General features: G+C 40.0%; 2 protein-coding genes across 5 annotated transcripts in view; both read left to right on the forward strand.

The window, feature by feature from the left end:
- The window catches only part of RASA2 (RAS p21 protein activator 2), a 67,629-nt gene extending 62,345 nt beyond the window's left edge, over nucleotides 1-5,284 (forward strand). For all 4 annotated transcript variants that reach the window (XM_071566245.1, XM_071566246.1, XM_071566243.1 and 1 more), the window contains 4 exons: nucleotides 251-459; nucleotides 1,185-1,288; nucleotides 1,883-2,072; nucleotides 2,929-5,284. In XM_071566245.1, the coding sequence (XP_071422346.1) occupies nucleotides 251-459; nucleotides 1,185-1,288; nucleotides 1,883-2,072; nucleotides 2,929-2,959 (534 nt within the window). In that variant the 3' untranslated portion in view covers nucleotides 2,960-5,284. The remainder of the gene's footprint in view (nucleotides 1-250; nucleotides 460-1,184; nucleotides 1,289-1,882; nucleotides 2,073-2,928) is intronic.
- A 2,100-nt stretch (nucleotides 5,285-7,384) lies between these two features.
- Nucleotides 7,385-13,766, forward strand: RNF7 (ring finger protein 7). Its single transcript, XM_071566440.1, has 3 exons — nucleotides 7,385-7,641; nucleotides 10,571-10,618; nucleotides 12,070-13,766. The coding sequence occupies exons 1-3, from the start codon at nucleotides 7,461-7,463 to the stop codon at nucleotides 12,186-12,188; spliced, it is 348 nt and encodes a 115-aa protein (XP_071422541.1). The 5' UTR covers nucleotides 7,385-7,460; the 3' UTR covers nucleotides 12,189-13,766.
- Nucleotides 13,767-15,787: the final 2,021 nt, after the last annotated feature.

The raw sequence follows: 15,787 nt of genomic DNA on the forward strand, positions 1-15,787 counted from the left end.
TTCTTTAAGAACCCTTGTTTTAGATGAGGAAGTGGTGTAGGCTGAACACAGGGAGCTGTTTGGGTGGGGTTTTTCTCCCAAATAGGTCTGTGTAGTTGAAAGACCTGAAATGTCCTCCATTCTCCCTCAGTTTCTGTCTAATTTGACTTTGCTGAATTGCCTGAGCTTTGAAATCTCTTTCAACATATTTGAAGTTGCTCAGTAACTGGATGTTTTTACTGGGCAGAATAATGTCATGTTTCTTCTACAGATGTTTCAGGTCCTTCACGGAGAAAAGCCACTCTATATCCAAGCGAATAACTGCGTGGAAGCGAGTGAGTGGATCGAGGCTCTGTGCCGGGTCACCAGGTGCAACCAGAAGAGGCTGAGCTTTTACCACCCCTCTGCCTTCCTGAACGGGAACTGGCTGTGCTGCAAGGCCACCGTGGAGAGCAGCGTGGGCTGCGCTCGCTGCACCGCGTGAGTGGCTCTCACCGCATCGTGCTCGGGGTTGTGGGCAGGGGGATCCACTGACAGCACAGCAAGGCTTTCCCTCTCTCCTTCAGGAAGTTATGGCACTGAAAACATGTCGTGGTGTGAGGCACAAAGTACTGGAATTTGTGAAGTCTGTTACTTTATCAATGAAATGAAGGCAACCAGTTCAGCATGTAAATCACAAATATCCAATGGCTGATTCTGCAGAATAACAGATTTAATTCAGATGCCAGGCTGAGTGCAGAAATAGGACACACCCAGATCTCCTGTATGAAATAATTAAATACCTTGCTGCAGAGGGCTCAGCATGGCAGTATTTTCTCCCTGACAACCTTATCTTGTTTTATAGTCACTTTAATTTGAATTTCACGTATTTTTAAACTGCGCCAAGAAAATCAGCTAAATAATTTTGGATGTAGATTCTGATAAATCATTTGGGTTTCATAGGTATGTCAGAAAAGTGAATAACACCTTACAGTTCTTCAATGCCTGTCCGTAAGCTCCTGATTTTTGAAAACGAATGCTTTGATTTTTTTAAAAATAAATTTATCCTTAGCTGGATAGGTTGCATAAATTGCAGACTATGTTTTGTGAAGCTGTGTGTGAGTGGTAAGTGTATTACAAGGCTATGTATATTGAAAGAGAATCAGTTCTTACTTCCTTTTGAGAATTACTTCTATTAACTCCCTGTCTCTTTGTTCACCTTTTAGAGATGTTCCTGCTGATACACAAATTGAGATTGATGGAGACAGAGAGGCAGAAAGAATTTATTCCCTTTTCACTATCAACAGGTCTAAACTACAGAAGCTGGAAGGTACTCATATGATAATTCAGAAGAACTATACTGATATTATTCAGTTGTAATTCTTTAGGCCTATAGCATCATTTTGATGTCTTAATGGTTTACCTGAAAATAATAGAGAAAATAATAGAGAGAATAATAGAGAAAGATTGTATTCTTGTCTTCTTGGTGCGCTGGTATCTGACGTTCTTCAGTCATTCTTTACAGTAGATATCAGCCTTGCACATTATTTAATTGAATTACCAGGTAGGTAATACCTGTAATCATTTTAACACAGAGACTGCAACTGTAGCACATTGCTGTTATGTCTTTGCTGCCCCTTTCCTGACTTTGTGGGGCATTCTGTTGAACATGGTTGAGTTGCAGGAAAGCCCTGGACTCCTGTTAATGTGAAGAGGAGAGGGCTGGAGGTTTAAGATGGTGAGCACAACTAGCAGAGAGTAAGCCACGGAACTGGGAATACATGATGCTCTCTCCTGCTTTTGTCTTAATCCATTTGATGTTCTAGCCAGAGTAACTTTACATTTCAGCATTTTGGAAGTACCATCTACGTAGGAGTTGAATGTGTTTGTTATTGTTGAAACTCTAACCATGGTTGTTCCGCAGAGGCCTGTGGGAGCATTGCCGTCTATCAGGGGCCACGCAACGAGCCCGACGACTACTCCAACTTCACAATTGAAGATTCTGTAGCAACCTTTCATACACTTAAGCAGATAATAGATATAGTAGAAAAGCTGAATGAATCGCATGAAAAATACCAAAAGAAGAGATCGTCTAGTGCTAAATATGGCAGTGAGTAAGTATCTTACGTAATTTAGACATGGATAAATATGTATTTTGGAAAAAAAAATCACAGAACAAAGCAGCCTTGTTGAGGTATTAATAATGAAGGTAAAGGTAGAGTTAGGAGACACAGACATGGAGAAATTAAGGTGCATCATTTGTAGTAGTGCCGCTTTTTACCAGTTGTTCAAAGACACAAATTCTTCTGGTGAGGGATTTGTCTGTGTTCCTGTAAGTGGATCCAGTGGCTGTTGTTTCTTTGCACCTGAACATCTGAAGTGCACACAAAATTTATCCCTCAGTGTATTCCTACCTTCTAATTTACTTTTTAATTTTTTATAAGAAATAATTGATGTATCAAGTTATATGAAACTGTAAAAATTAGATGCAGAGAGGTGTCTTTCAGGCAGTGTGTTTACTGTTTGTGTTTGACTTGCCATTTTCAATGATAAACACTATTGCTGGTGAAGTTAAAAAACAAAACAACAAACCTGTTCTTTGGAGTATGTTGTTATTCCAGGGCACATTCTTTAATTCTCTGCAATCCTGACTTATGTCTGTGGAACACCACTAGCAAGTTTGCAGATTTCTTCTTTCCGTCACTAAGGATTGGTTCAGCAGGAAAAAAGCCCCACAGCTCAAACCTCAATTTGGTTTGTTTAGGTTAGTGTTTGACCCAAGTTGTTTAGAAAAGTTGACTCTGATTTAGAGGTCTCATGTGAGAGTAAAAGAGGTTTTCACAAATCATGGAATTTCACAATTAATGATATTAATTAGACTTTTTTCATAAATTAAAATTGTTTGATGGCATCTAGAAAGAGAATGTTAGCCTTGGAAATACTTATATGTAATATTTCTTTTTTTTTCAGAGAAAATCCAATTGTTGGAAAAGTTTCCTAACCAAAACAAACTGGCACACTTGAATGAAAAAAGAAACTGGAAATGTTCTAAAGTGTTCTGGTTTTTTTTTTTTCATTTTTGTTTGTTTGTTTTCTTTTTTTAATTCATTATATGCATTTTTGCAAAGTATTTAAGAATGAACATAAATGCTAGTTGTGTCGACAATCTATTTAATATTTAATAGAAAAATATTTTCTTGGAAATCTGGTCGTTAAGGTTTATTCTCATTTTGCTGAAGAATTTGAAGTTCCAGGTTCTTGAAGTAACAGGTGTGAATAAATCTAAATGTTGTTTTGCCATTGTTGTCTTATTGGAAAGAACTTTCTAAATGAATAAGCTTTGTGATGGAAGAAAATCCACACTGCATCTGTTGCTTGGAGTACATCTCTCAGTACATACACTGCAAACTTGCATGAGTTTACCGTGAGTGCCTGCCCTGCTGATACGGACCTTGAAACAGAAATCCCAGGATACCATGACAGGGAAAAGATGGGAAGCTTCACACTTGATACATTTGACCTTTTTTTTCCTTGTATTAGGTGTTGTCAGGACTTGATTTATGTACAGCTGAAGTTTTGCAAAGAGCGGGATGCTGCAGATAACCTGGGCAGCAGCTACCAGTGTTAGTTATGCTATTAAGAACTAAAGAAGAAATCAGGGAACTTACATTGTACCTCTTGTTTACATTTTGGGTGAGTAATATATGGAGTGACATTAGACCACTATTTTCTTTAGCATTTTTTAAGGTACAAATTTTTTCTTAATCTGAAATAAATGCAGGGTAGTAACATTCTTCTTAAATAGGCTTGCCTAGAGATAGAAAAATGTAAATGTGAACAGACTGTGGTTAAGTACTGATCAATTAACATCATCCCAGGTATGATTTTATTGCTTGTTTTTTTAAAAAGTAATAACTACGTCCAGCTCAACTTTTGACTACAAATCTAATGAATAATCTCTACTATAATCACTCAAAGCACTTTAGATATCTGGACTATCCCAGATTATTTTTAGATACTTTGTAGTATCTGCTTGTTATGATCAGTTGAATGATCAACATTGTTTTGTCTTTAAGCAATGCTTCAGTGAATATTTTTGTATCTTTAGTTATGTGCGTTCGTATTTGCCACTTAACAAAATTTTCAACTGGCATTCCTGACTTTAGTAGATTAATTTTTGCTCACTTCAGCTGAGAAGTTAGGTTTGTGCTGAGAAAACATGTATGTATATAACCAGGAAGAAGCAAAGGTATTATTGTGGCAACTTTGCTTCATCAGTATTAAATACAATGGTACTCCTTGGAATATTATTTTTAATAAAAGTTGTATGTGGTACTTTTATTTTTGGAGTATTTTCTGTGGGGTCTTCTATTGTTTTGCTGGGTGGTTTTTTTTTAGCTTTTGGTTTTATTTTGTTTTTCCAATTGTGATTTGGCCAAATTAATTTGAAATGTACCTTATAATAGAAATCCATAAGCTGTTTAAATTACCATGCATTTATTATACTATTGTAGGAAGGCTTTCTGTAATAGAAGCAAGGTGGCAAGACAGGATTGAAATCTCTTTTGGAGCGAATGTAACCTGTTAGAATGACCAAACTATTTTAGAATATCCAGGATTCAGTACTAGTGTCTGCAACATCACAATCATTCAATCACCTCAGCTGGGTTTGCCTTTTCCTTTTTTGCACATCTGATGTGTTGAAGGGACTTTTATTTGCCAACAGTTAAAACTGGTGGAGAATACAGTAATGCCAAGAAATGTGTTTTGCCAAGGTAGAGCTAAAGATTAATTGCCATTAATCAAAAGCTGCCATTAAGCGAAGTTGAATGTGGTTGAGTTTCAAAGTTAGGTTTTGTTTTGTATGGATTAACCTGCGGCAAGCTGTCTGTTCACTGGGGCCATTTCCTGTTGTTTTCCAAGTCAAGTTTATGGAAAATTGAGTTGTGTGCTCTTGCAATGTTGGTTTTTTTTAATATGCACTTTTTTTTTTTGCTTTGGTACTGGAATATCGAGATAAAAAACAAAGGCCATTGGATATTTGTGAACATTGATTTGATTTCTCATTTTTTAATATTTTAAAATGCTAGATGTTCTAGAATTTAATTAGGTACAAGTAGGATGATTAATAATAAAAGTTGCCTTCATTTTGATTAGTCTAGAAAGGTGATGTTATTCAGTAATTAGCTTTGTTAGGATTGTAAAAGTTTTATTATGATGTATTGTTGAATGTATTTTTATTTAAATTTTATTTTCGTATCAAGACATTAAAATGTTTTGTAACATTGCTTGAGAATAACTCAGAAATAAATTACAACAACCCTGAGATATGCTGTGTGTTGTGATTCCTCTGTTTAAAATGTCAGCATTTATCTGGAGACTGAAGGAATAGGGTGTTACGTGCAGGAGAGAAACCTCATTGATAGGGGGGAAATCCCACCAAAATTAACAGGAGGGGCTTCCATGGTCATGGGCAGTTTTGTTCCATTCCAGGATCAGTGGCTGGAGAGAAGTGCTGGTTCATCACTCGATGAGAGCCTGCAGAGAAGCCTCAGTAACTGGGCAGTTCTCACAGGTTTGCAGTGCTGTCTGATGTGTTGAAGGATGTGCTCCTGTGCTCTTGCTGTTACATGACTAATTTTTTTTCTTGCTTACTGATTTGTCTTCCATTACCTGTTCTGTGTATCAGCTATGGAATTTGTCAGAACTATTCGAAATATGTTGCATACAGTAAAAATAGTTTACTTTTCTCAATCTGCTTTTTTTTTCTTTTCTTTTTTCTTTTTTTAATGTAATTGGGCACTTTTTACCACCTGCTCTCCCCTCCTATGCTTATGGCTTTTTTAATAAGGTAATTCCGTACAAGCACATTTTAATGTCTTGAGGTGTTTTGTTTCCTTGTACAGGGAACTGACCTGTTTTTTCTTGCTGGAAGCTTCTGTTAGGAGCTACAGTGCAACTTTCCAGCCATTTTGCAATTAATTTTGATTAATCTGAGGTAAACTGTATTAAGGTGGGGGCTGTGCCCCTGCACAACAAGAACATGACTTGGCTTTCAGTTTTTAGTTCAGAGTATAGTTCCATTCTCAAATAGCTAACTACAGTTAAAATATACATAATTTTATCTTCGCAGTTTTTTGAAATTAATAAATGTGAGACAAGCAGCTAACTTGAAAATCAACACTCTTCAGGGGGTATACTAATAGCTGAGTTTTACTCCAGAGTAGAACAGTTAGCAAACAAAAACACAGTGTGGAATTTCAAAATGCAGTGGGAGGTGTTTGTGCCATTGGCTTTAAACCTCTGCTGCAGAAGGAAAGGTGGATGGGCCTGGGTGTTGAATGGTTGATTCCACAAATGCTGGATGTTTCTCTAATTCCTATTGTGGTTTCTCCTGTATTTCTGCATGCCCACTTCATGCTTGTTTTACAGGAATTCCACATTCCAGCATTGAAGCCTGTCTTCCATTTTGGCACTTGCATCTGGCAGCTTCAGAACTGCTGCAGGTGAGTTTGTCCCAGGTGACTGTGCTGATACAGTTCTGTGTCCTGGGCTCCCCTCCTCCACTGCAGCCCAAGTCTCAGCTCTAACCACAACAGCAGTTTTGGTGCTGGCCATTAATAGTCCTGTGTAGCATATTCCTATTGATAATAGTCCTGTGTAGCATATTCCTACTGGTAAAGTGGCACATCGAGACACAGATCATCTGGAGTTTAAGCAATAGTTTTGGCAGAGAACTATGCTAAAGTTATTTCCTTTGGCAGATAAATTGACCCAGTCCTCAAGTGTTTTGATATATGTTAAGTCTATTGACAGATCAAACAGTAAGTGAGATAATAGAGTCCAGCACATGCATTAGTTGGCCAAGATACACACATACTTATATAACTGTTCTTTGCATTATCATAAAACTCACATTTTCGTAACAGTTTTGTTTTTATAAAAATAATTCTCTATGCTTTGAAGTAAACAAACTGTAAAAAGAAAAAAAACAAACAACAAAAACCTCAGAGTTGTAGGAGGGAAGGAGAAAGAAAAAAGAACAAAATTAGGTTATTTCCAGACATCTCCATTCTCAAAAGATTCATGAAAATCTATGAAAGGCCTCTCCCGGTCGATCCCGCCTCTCCCGCTTAATCCTGTCTTTCCCGCCCCTCCCGGTCCATCCCACTCGTCCCGGTCCATCCCGCCCCTCCCGGTCCATCCCGCCCCTCCCGGTCCATCCCGCCCCTCCCGGTCCATCCCACCCGTCCCGGTCCACCCCGCCTCTCCCGGTCGATCCCGCCTCTCCCGCTTAATCTCGCCTATCCTGATCAATCCCCACTATCCCGGTTGATCCCGCCTATCCCGCCCCTCCCGGTCGATCCCTCCCATCCCGCTCCATCCCGCGCCTCCCGGTCCATCCCTTCCATCTCTGTCAATCCCGCCCCTCCCGCTCCATCCCGCCCCTCCCGGCTCTCCGCGCTGCCGGCGGGTGTCGCTGCCGCCCGCTCCGCTGGGCCATGGCGGACGCGGAGGACGCGGACGAGGCGGGCGCCCCTCACTCTCTGCCGGGCTCGGCGGGCGCTGCCAGGGCGGGCGGCCCCGACAAGATGTTCTCGCTGAAGAAGTGGAACGCTGTTGCCATGTGGAGCTGGGACGTGGAGTGCGACACCTGCGCCATTTGCCGGGTGCAGGTCATGGGTAAGCGGCGGCCGAGGGGCCTGGGCCTAGGCCGGGCCTGGGCCTCCCAACGCCGCCTCCGCCTTCGCCTTCCCCACAGAAGGAGGAGGAGGGACCCGCGGGGACCGGGCCGTGCTCCAGGGGCCGCACCATCTCCGGGACAGCGACGGCCCCGGCCCGGCCCCGACCCCGGCCCTCCCGCCAGGAGGGTCGGGGTCGGGGCCCGGCCGGGACCGGGGTTGTGCCCTCAAACCCCAGAGCTCCGAGATCCAGCCGAGCTGATCCAAGTGCTGTTTGTGCTGTCTGTTGGGTTTGGGGTTTTTGGTTTCTTCTAAGAAGCAATTAGGGATGTAGATATAAATTCATTTTTCAGATCTGTTAATCTAACACGACTCCGCAAGCCGCGTGATTACTGGTGGGGTTTAACACACGTGAATGTGCTGAGAAATCTGTTGGAAAGTAAGAAGCTAATTTACCTGGTTTTGAAATTCAGAGACTCTGAAACAGCCTCATATTTCATAGAATCATCGAATCGTAGAATCAGTTGGGTTGGAAGAGACCTCTGAGATCATCAAGTCCAACCCTTAGATTTGACAGACTGTTTTTTCTGACATGTTTTGCAAATAGGATATTTATCTTGGTTCTTGGAAAATTGTTTAAATTTTTCCTCTGCTGTGTTTGTAACTCCAGTTTTCACTGTTGTGCTGCGTCATCCTGGATATTATAAGTGTCCTCTCAGTCTGGCAGCACAAGGGACCCGCAGGATTCCCTCCCGAGCACCTTCCTTTTGTTGTCTAGGAACCAGACACTGCAAATCCACCCAGGATTTTGTTTAACAAACGGGACAAAATATGCAATGCTGTCATTTCTTATATATGTCTTTACTGAGAACCTTCTGTGGAACAGAAGAGGCAAAAGGGCGTATTAGTGGAGAAAAGATATAGCACAGACTGAAGTGGTGGGAAATTCACCCTTTACCCTTAGTATGTTAGAGACCACCCTGGAAAAATGAAAATGGTTTTCATTGTCATGTGAGCCATAATTTTAAAAATGTATTTATCCCCATTATAAATAGCCTGTTACAGGGCACTATTAGAAAAAGTCTTAGATGAACAAAACCCTTCCTAGAGCTACTATAAAAGGGTTTTTTTTTAAAAAAGCTATTTTTTCATAACTAGACCAAGGGAGTACTTTTAATCCAAAACTAGCAGAAAAATTTGGAAACCATTTTTTAAGAACAAACCACATTATTGGAACGTGAAACTTGATCATTACTGACTTCGGTGTAGTAATTTCATGCTGACCCTGCCAGACGCGCTCTGGCTCCTGGAGAGCCGCGGCATCTGCAGTGACCTGGGGCTGGGGCACTGCCAGACTGAGACTGGCACTTGGTGAAAGTTATCTGACTTCTGCGAGGGAAGGAGGTGTTAGCTGGCCCAGTTTGCTACTGGTTTAACTCCTTGAACCGATGTGGTCTTAGACGTGCACAAGGGAAAGAAGCAAAATTGCAGGTGTTACCTGGGGGGGGCTGGATTGCAGCAGTGCTAAATTGGCTTTCCTTACCCTTTGAGCCTGACACCATTGGGGTTGTGATGTAAGAGTGGGGACAGCTGACTTTGGGATGGTGGCAGTGATTCCTGCCCTCAGCTCTCTGTGCTGCCTCTGTCTGAGGCTGCAGATCCAGGGCCGGGCAGGGCAGCTGCTTCTGGTGTGGCTCCCAGTCTGCTGCAGGTTCCTGCCCTGGCCCCAGCTCAGGGTGCTCCCATGGACCAGGAGACGCAGTTTGGCTGAATCCTCCTCGCACCTTGGTCCGTAACTGCTGTGGGAATACAGATTACAGGAACAGACAACAGGAAACTGTTCCCTGTTTTATCTCAGTGAGAAAGGGGCAACTGTTTCAGAGTTCTGTCCTCTTTATTCTCTGGTACCTGAGAAAAGGAGGAATGCCTGGGCAGATGCAGATGAATCTAAAACAGAAGTACTGTCCCTGTCTGGCAGAGAGAGCAGAAATACTCAAATCTAAATTCCTGTAGCACATTGTGTTTCTGTCTCAGGAGAATATGGTCCACCTAGTGCCATGTAGGGCAGATCCAACCTGTGGGACAGTTGTTTAATCTATTTCCTTTTCTTTGGAGGAGATGAAGGTGTGTTTGCTCCCATAACTGTTGGAACACTTTCTGCTGTGTGTGGGATGTGCAGTGGCAGCCCCTGTCAGGGCAAAGCAGAAACACCGGCACTTTTCCACGCTGTGTGGCACAGTGGGAAGCCTGGAAGTTGTCACTTCTGTGTTTTATTGAGTCTTGGACCTGCCATCCACTCAGGAGTGCATAAAGATGATCAGTATTTTTAATCAGATATTCTTCCATGTTTATTAATTTATGTTATCAAATTTACCACCATATTTGCATGTGTGTGTGACTCTTGTGAAAATTACATGCAGGTACTTGTTAAAGAAAACTACAATAAAAAGTAATAGGAGGTGGGAGTGGTGGTGAGGGATGTACAGCATAAAAAATCAAAATTGTGAATGATTTCCTTAAAAGGAGATGCTGACATCTGAAAAACAAAGTCCTGTAATTAGGGTTTGGCTTTCTGCTTGCTCTGCTCTTCATATGCCTGAGTGCCTTGGCACAAATCTGCTCCTTGTTATAGCGACAAAATGGAGAAGGCTTTTTTCAGCAAAAGTTATGAAAATACCAAAGCAATGGAAAATAAACAAAACTTTTTGGACAGTTGATAGTTCTTCTGATCTCTTTCAGATATTTATTTCATTGTTATTTGCACAGTTCTAGAATTTGGGGGGTACTATGTAATGTTAAAGGGCTGAACATCAAACTTGTGATTTTTACCTCTCTGAATTTGTGTTAGAGTTTATATTTTCCTCTGACAAACCTATTCTTGAGATGGAATCTTGAGAATCAAATTGAGTCTTGTTCTTGTTTACTTTTAGATGCCTGTCTTAGATGTCAAGCTGAAAACAAACAAGAAGATTGTGTTGGTATGTAGTGATTTCATTCGCTTGTTTTTCAATTGAAGCTTCTCTCAGTATGGTGCATTTTAAAGTTTGAAGGGAATACTGATTTTATTAATGCTCAAAAGTAAACTGGTGTTTTGTTCTACATTGTGTCATCTTTTTACAATAGTAATGCTTTATGCTTTATTTTTGAGCACTAATAAAATTAGTTTTCATGCCAGTTGTGCTGTAAATCAAAACAGCTTCAAATTTGCTTTCAACACATACACAACTGAGAGGTCTAAGTTGCCTTCACTGTGAACATATTTAAGGAGATCATAGTGCACATTTTTGAAGTGAATAGGAAAAAGCTACTTTTTTCTGAGATGAACAACAGAAGAGACAGTGGTAATACCAATAAAAATCCTGTGTTTTGAAATAAATGTGCATCTGGGTTAGAAAGTGGTATATTTTTCTCACTCTTCATTCAGACATAATGGAGGCATGACTTATTTTTTTCACTTTGCATTTTAAAAGGTGGAGTTTGCTATAATTCTGTTTAAGCATAAACATATTTTCAGTACCAATGTATGCAAAAGAAAATCTTAATTGTGACATGTTTGATTTGGAAACAGTGGAAACTGTCTCAAGGAGTTTGCTGTAAACCTTTAAGACAGCTTTTAAACCAGTGGTAAAACTTTCCATGTCGTGGTGCTTTGTGTTTTTGAAGTGTATGGTCTCAGACTTCATCCACTGTTGTTTTTTGATGATTGTTCTTACAAGAATAGGATTTTCCTGTTCTACACATCTTAACTGGCTTGATCAGTGTCCTATTTAAAGAAGAGAGGAAAAAGCATGATTTACAGCCCCCCTTTGACTGATGGCTTTGTATTGTGTGCAATAATGTGAGCTAATAAGGGAAAAAGCAATGTAACTCATACTATTCATGAGTAAATGGATGACAGATAACACTTTGTGTTGTGTTGACACAGTTGTATCCCGTGAGTGAGTTCTGGTCTAAGGTCCCATTTTAAGGCTATATACATAGATATATGTCACATGTGCCTTCCTGATGTACATCTCGATTCAAACCCTGCATTTCACATAAGAATTTGGGGATACTGTCCTGTGGTAGTGCATTGGCTTAATTTTGGTACTGGGGGAAGATAAAGGGAAGAACTTAAGATAGTTGCACTTATTCCTTGGACAAAACTGATAAATGTGTTTATACATTCATGAAACAGTGTCTTTTTTTTATGAGAATATATGCATTTCTTTTTCCTAATTGGAAATAAATAAAATGAGTGGTGGCAGAGAACTGACTGTCATCAGGGTGATCATAGTAAGACAGTCTCAGTGGGTAATTCAGTGATGGCCTGTTTTGTCTCTAAAGCTTCCAGTGGTTATAAATATTTGAGCAAGATGGTTTGGACCTTGCTGAAGGTGTTGATTGAACAGCTGAGTGTGACTGGAACATGTTCTTTGTTCTCTTGCAGTGGTTTGGGGAGAATGCAACCATTCCTTCCACAACTGCTGCATGTCCTTGTGGGTGAAACAGAACAATCGCTGCCCCCTCTGCCAGCAGGACTGGGTAGTCCAGAGAATTGGCAAATAAAAACTGGAAGTGTTTTTGTCTGTTGAACTTGTTGAAATAGTGTGTCTTATGCCATGTGCTCAGTGCAAAAGAATGAACATGTCAATCACAACGTGACTTGTTTAGTTTCTCTGCTGCAGAAGGAGTGTGGGTTGATTTGGTGCTCCTTCCTGTACGAGGAGACAGTGGGCAGTCTGACTGCAGGTGTTCCACAGCTGGAATAAGAGACACAGCTTACAAATGGATCTGCTACAGTTACAGTGTCCCCTTCACCACGGTGGAGAAGGGTGGTGGGTGGTGCTGGTTGTACCCTAAACAGAGTTCACTTCATGTTTTTCCACAGTTAAATGAGTTCATTGGAAAGGTGACCTTACCTGTAAGTCAGAAACACTGTATAGTTTACTGTCAAAATAAAATGTTTTCTAAATAATATTGTTTACAAAAAACAGAGTTGGTGTGTTTTTTGGGAACTATTCTGGTTTTTAATCTAAAATGTAAAGCATCTACTATGTGCTTTTTCCATCACACTGTATTAAACATTTCTAATTTAAGTTTTCTTTCTGATTTTTGTTGTCTCTAAGTCTGCTGCTCTGTTATATTCTATGCATGATTTCTACAACCGTAATATTGAAATTAATAAATTTTTTATTTATATTTCTGTTAGTGACCATAAAGACATCTACTTTTACTCCAGAAATTTTTGGTATAAAGACATGTATTTGATATCAGTTAACTAGAGCTGTAGAGAGTCTTGCTAATTAGCTGACTAATACAGGAAGGAAACAAAATGAGTAATTTAAATATCCCAAGGAATGCAGGCACTAACTAAATCTAGGGGAAAATTGTTTAGTTGTGGTTTCATGAAAATTCAGTTAATAGAAATTTCTTTATTATCTTTTTCCTGATTACAATGTTTTGGAAGCATTCTTTCATGTTTGTGGAAATCCTCAATATATCATCATTTTATATGAATTGTGATTTTTTTCTTACAGATATTTGTGCTCACCTTTGACTTCGTCTTTTCCTAAATATTCAAAGTAATTACTATTAATCTGCAGATATGTTGTGGGAGTTTTTTAATATATATAGTGGAGAAGTAGAATTTAAGTCTGTAACAAATTCAGGCTTAATAAAATGGTTAATAAACATGGATGAAATTGAAGCAATATTATATACATTGTTTGCTTCAGAATTATCATCATAAATATTTAATGTGTTTCTCAGCAGATACATTTCTCTCTAGTTCTGTTTAAGTACATTTAAAGAGGTTTATCTTCACATAAAGTAGTTCCAATGGCAAGCTTTGGTGTCATCAAACATTTATGCAGAGCTTACTGTGGTTTTATTACTTGTAATCTTGTTTTTAAGATATTTTAAATTTTTTAAATATGGTTTTTGCCTCATTATACAGTGAGATAAAAAAAATCCTCTGTCACATCAGTTGTTATTATCCCAGATGTGATGTCTATCTTTTAACAGTGTAATGAAGTGCCTCTAGCATTTACATTGTTGAGGACTATTTCTGTTTATGTAAAAGTATTCCCAAAATTTTTGCAAAAAAATTCTGACTGGATGTGGAAATAAATTTTAGCTGTCATAGTTGAGTTGTATCTTACCTACTGTTTTCTCTGCCCAACTTTGGTCCCAGGCTCCATCTTGCAACCTCTGTTAATGCTACCAAGTCCCATCAGAGGACTTCTTTCTTCCTTTTTCTTTGGTTGTAGGTGAATAAGGGCAGTACCAAACCCTGCTTTTGGTTCACATCATGTCCACGGCAAGAGTAGCTGAGAATTAAAGTTGTAGAAGAGCTTTTCCGAAGTGCCAGCTCGAAGAGGTGTTGACACAAGTGAGGTATGAGGAAAGTTAATGTTGAAATTAGAGCAGCTGATATTTGTGTGTATCTCTTTGTGTATAAGTATCTTACTGACCGGTAACAGGTTTCAGGTTCCTCTAGAACATAAGGTAATGAATTTTAAGTCCTGCATATTTTCTCTGTAATACAGAGATTAGCTCAAGTCCCAGTCTTTCTATAAGCTTTGCACCAGAGAGATTTTCTTTTCCAAATCATACCCTGATACTCCATTTGCATAGTTCTTAATAAATCCACATTTTTCTGTTCTGTAATTGTTCACCTCTTTGTGAGTGCAAAATAAGTCAGTTTTGCTTCTCACCCAAACAAAGTTATGAATAGGTAACACTGCCTTAAACAGCTATTATCAGCTAATAAATTAGTGCTGAGCGACTTTTTTTCCAGTGTTTAATAAATGCTGGGCAGGTTTGGGTAAGTCAGCAAGCAAATCTGGCTGGAGTCTTCTCTCCAAAGTGACTGGAGCAATGAATATTATGGAATCATCACATTGTTTGATTTTGCTTTTCATGAAATTCTTTTAGGGAAAGTTTACATTCCACAGAAATTAAGAGGTTCTACTTAACAGAGTAGAATGGGGTTTGGAGCTGTAAATGTGTCTGTCTTATGAGGTTCCATGACATTAAGTATTTTCTTGAGAGTTCAGCTCAGGACCCCAACTACCAGCCATTCGTCCTGCTGCTCTTGGTGCCCTTCTGGCTCAATGTAAAGAAGACCATCCTGAATTTTAGGAACTGAAACTAAAGCTTTATTACCACCTTTCTTTCCTCTCTGTAAGCACCATTCTCAGGAAAGCCACCAGAAGAATTCCCCATTTCTTCCTCTGGCTATTTTGGGCTTTGCCCACGCTGCACTGTTCAGCCCTTTATGTAACTTTCCCCTGGCCCTGCTTGCTCTCACCTGGCAGAACTGGCCAGGCTGTCAAATGCTCTGCCTCAGAGCACCTGTGTCACTGTGCACACAGTGGTGTGCAGGGGGTGGCCCTCCCAGTCACACCCACAAACCACACCTCCAAGGGAATTTCGTAGAGTGTAGGCATGAGTTTTGTGTCAAATGAATTCAAGGAAGACAGGATTAAGCCTGTAAAAACAAAACCCTGCACAGTTGGAGAGTGACAAAAAGCAGCCAAGAAGGGCTTAGCTCTTACTGTAGGGAGTCTGAAAGTTGCCTGTTACTGCTCTCGATGTTTAGTTTTTGCGATTCAGCTCTTCAACTTGCTCAGAGATTGGGGAGGGGCAGAGGGAGGAAAAGGGAACTTGACCTTGACCTCAAGATTACACCTTACCCCAGTGCTACTGGAGGAATCATGAAACTTCTTTTCTTGTTCTCGTAATACCTTCCTTATATTTAAAGAAAGTTTTAACAGCCAAATCACCTGACCCCACAGCAGAAGAGGGCTTAGCCTAGTAAGTGCCACACACAATTTTTATTCTTTTGAGGGGAAAAAAATGCCTCCTGGTAAGCAGCCAGCAAATGAAGTCAGTTGGAATTTGCCTTCACTGGATTATAATCAGCTTTGTCCCTTTGTTGATGTCACCTCAGCTATATGCTGTTGCCATCTTCTCATCCCAGCACTTTCTGTCATAAAGCTCAGCAAGGAAAATAAATGGTGGCCAGAAGATTGAAGTATCTTGGCAAGATTTGGCTGGGCATGTGAAGTGTTTTTGCTTTTTCTGTAGGTAGGAGATGAAGTCAGAAGTGTATGTTGTTTCGTATGGAGGGATCACTATTTTTAGGCCCGCGGCAGTTCTTA

The sequence above is a fragment of the Pithys albifrons genome, chromosome 11 (assembly GCF_047495875.1).
Source record: "Pithys albifrons albifrons isolate INPA30051 chromosome 11, PitAlb_v1, whole genome shotgun sequence".
NCBI classification, from domain to species: Eukaryota; Metazoa; Chordata; class Aves; order Passeriformes; family Thamnophilidae; genus Pithys; species Pithys albifrons.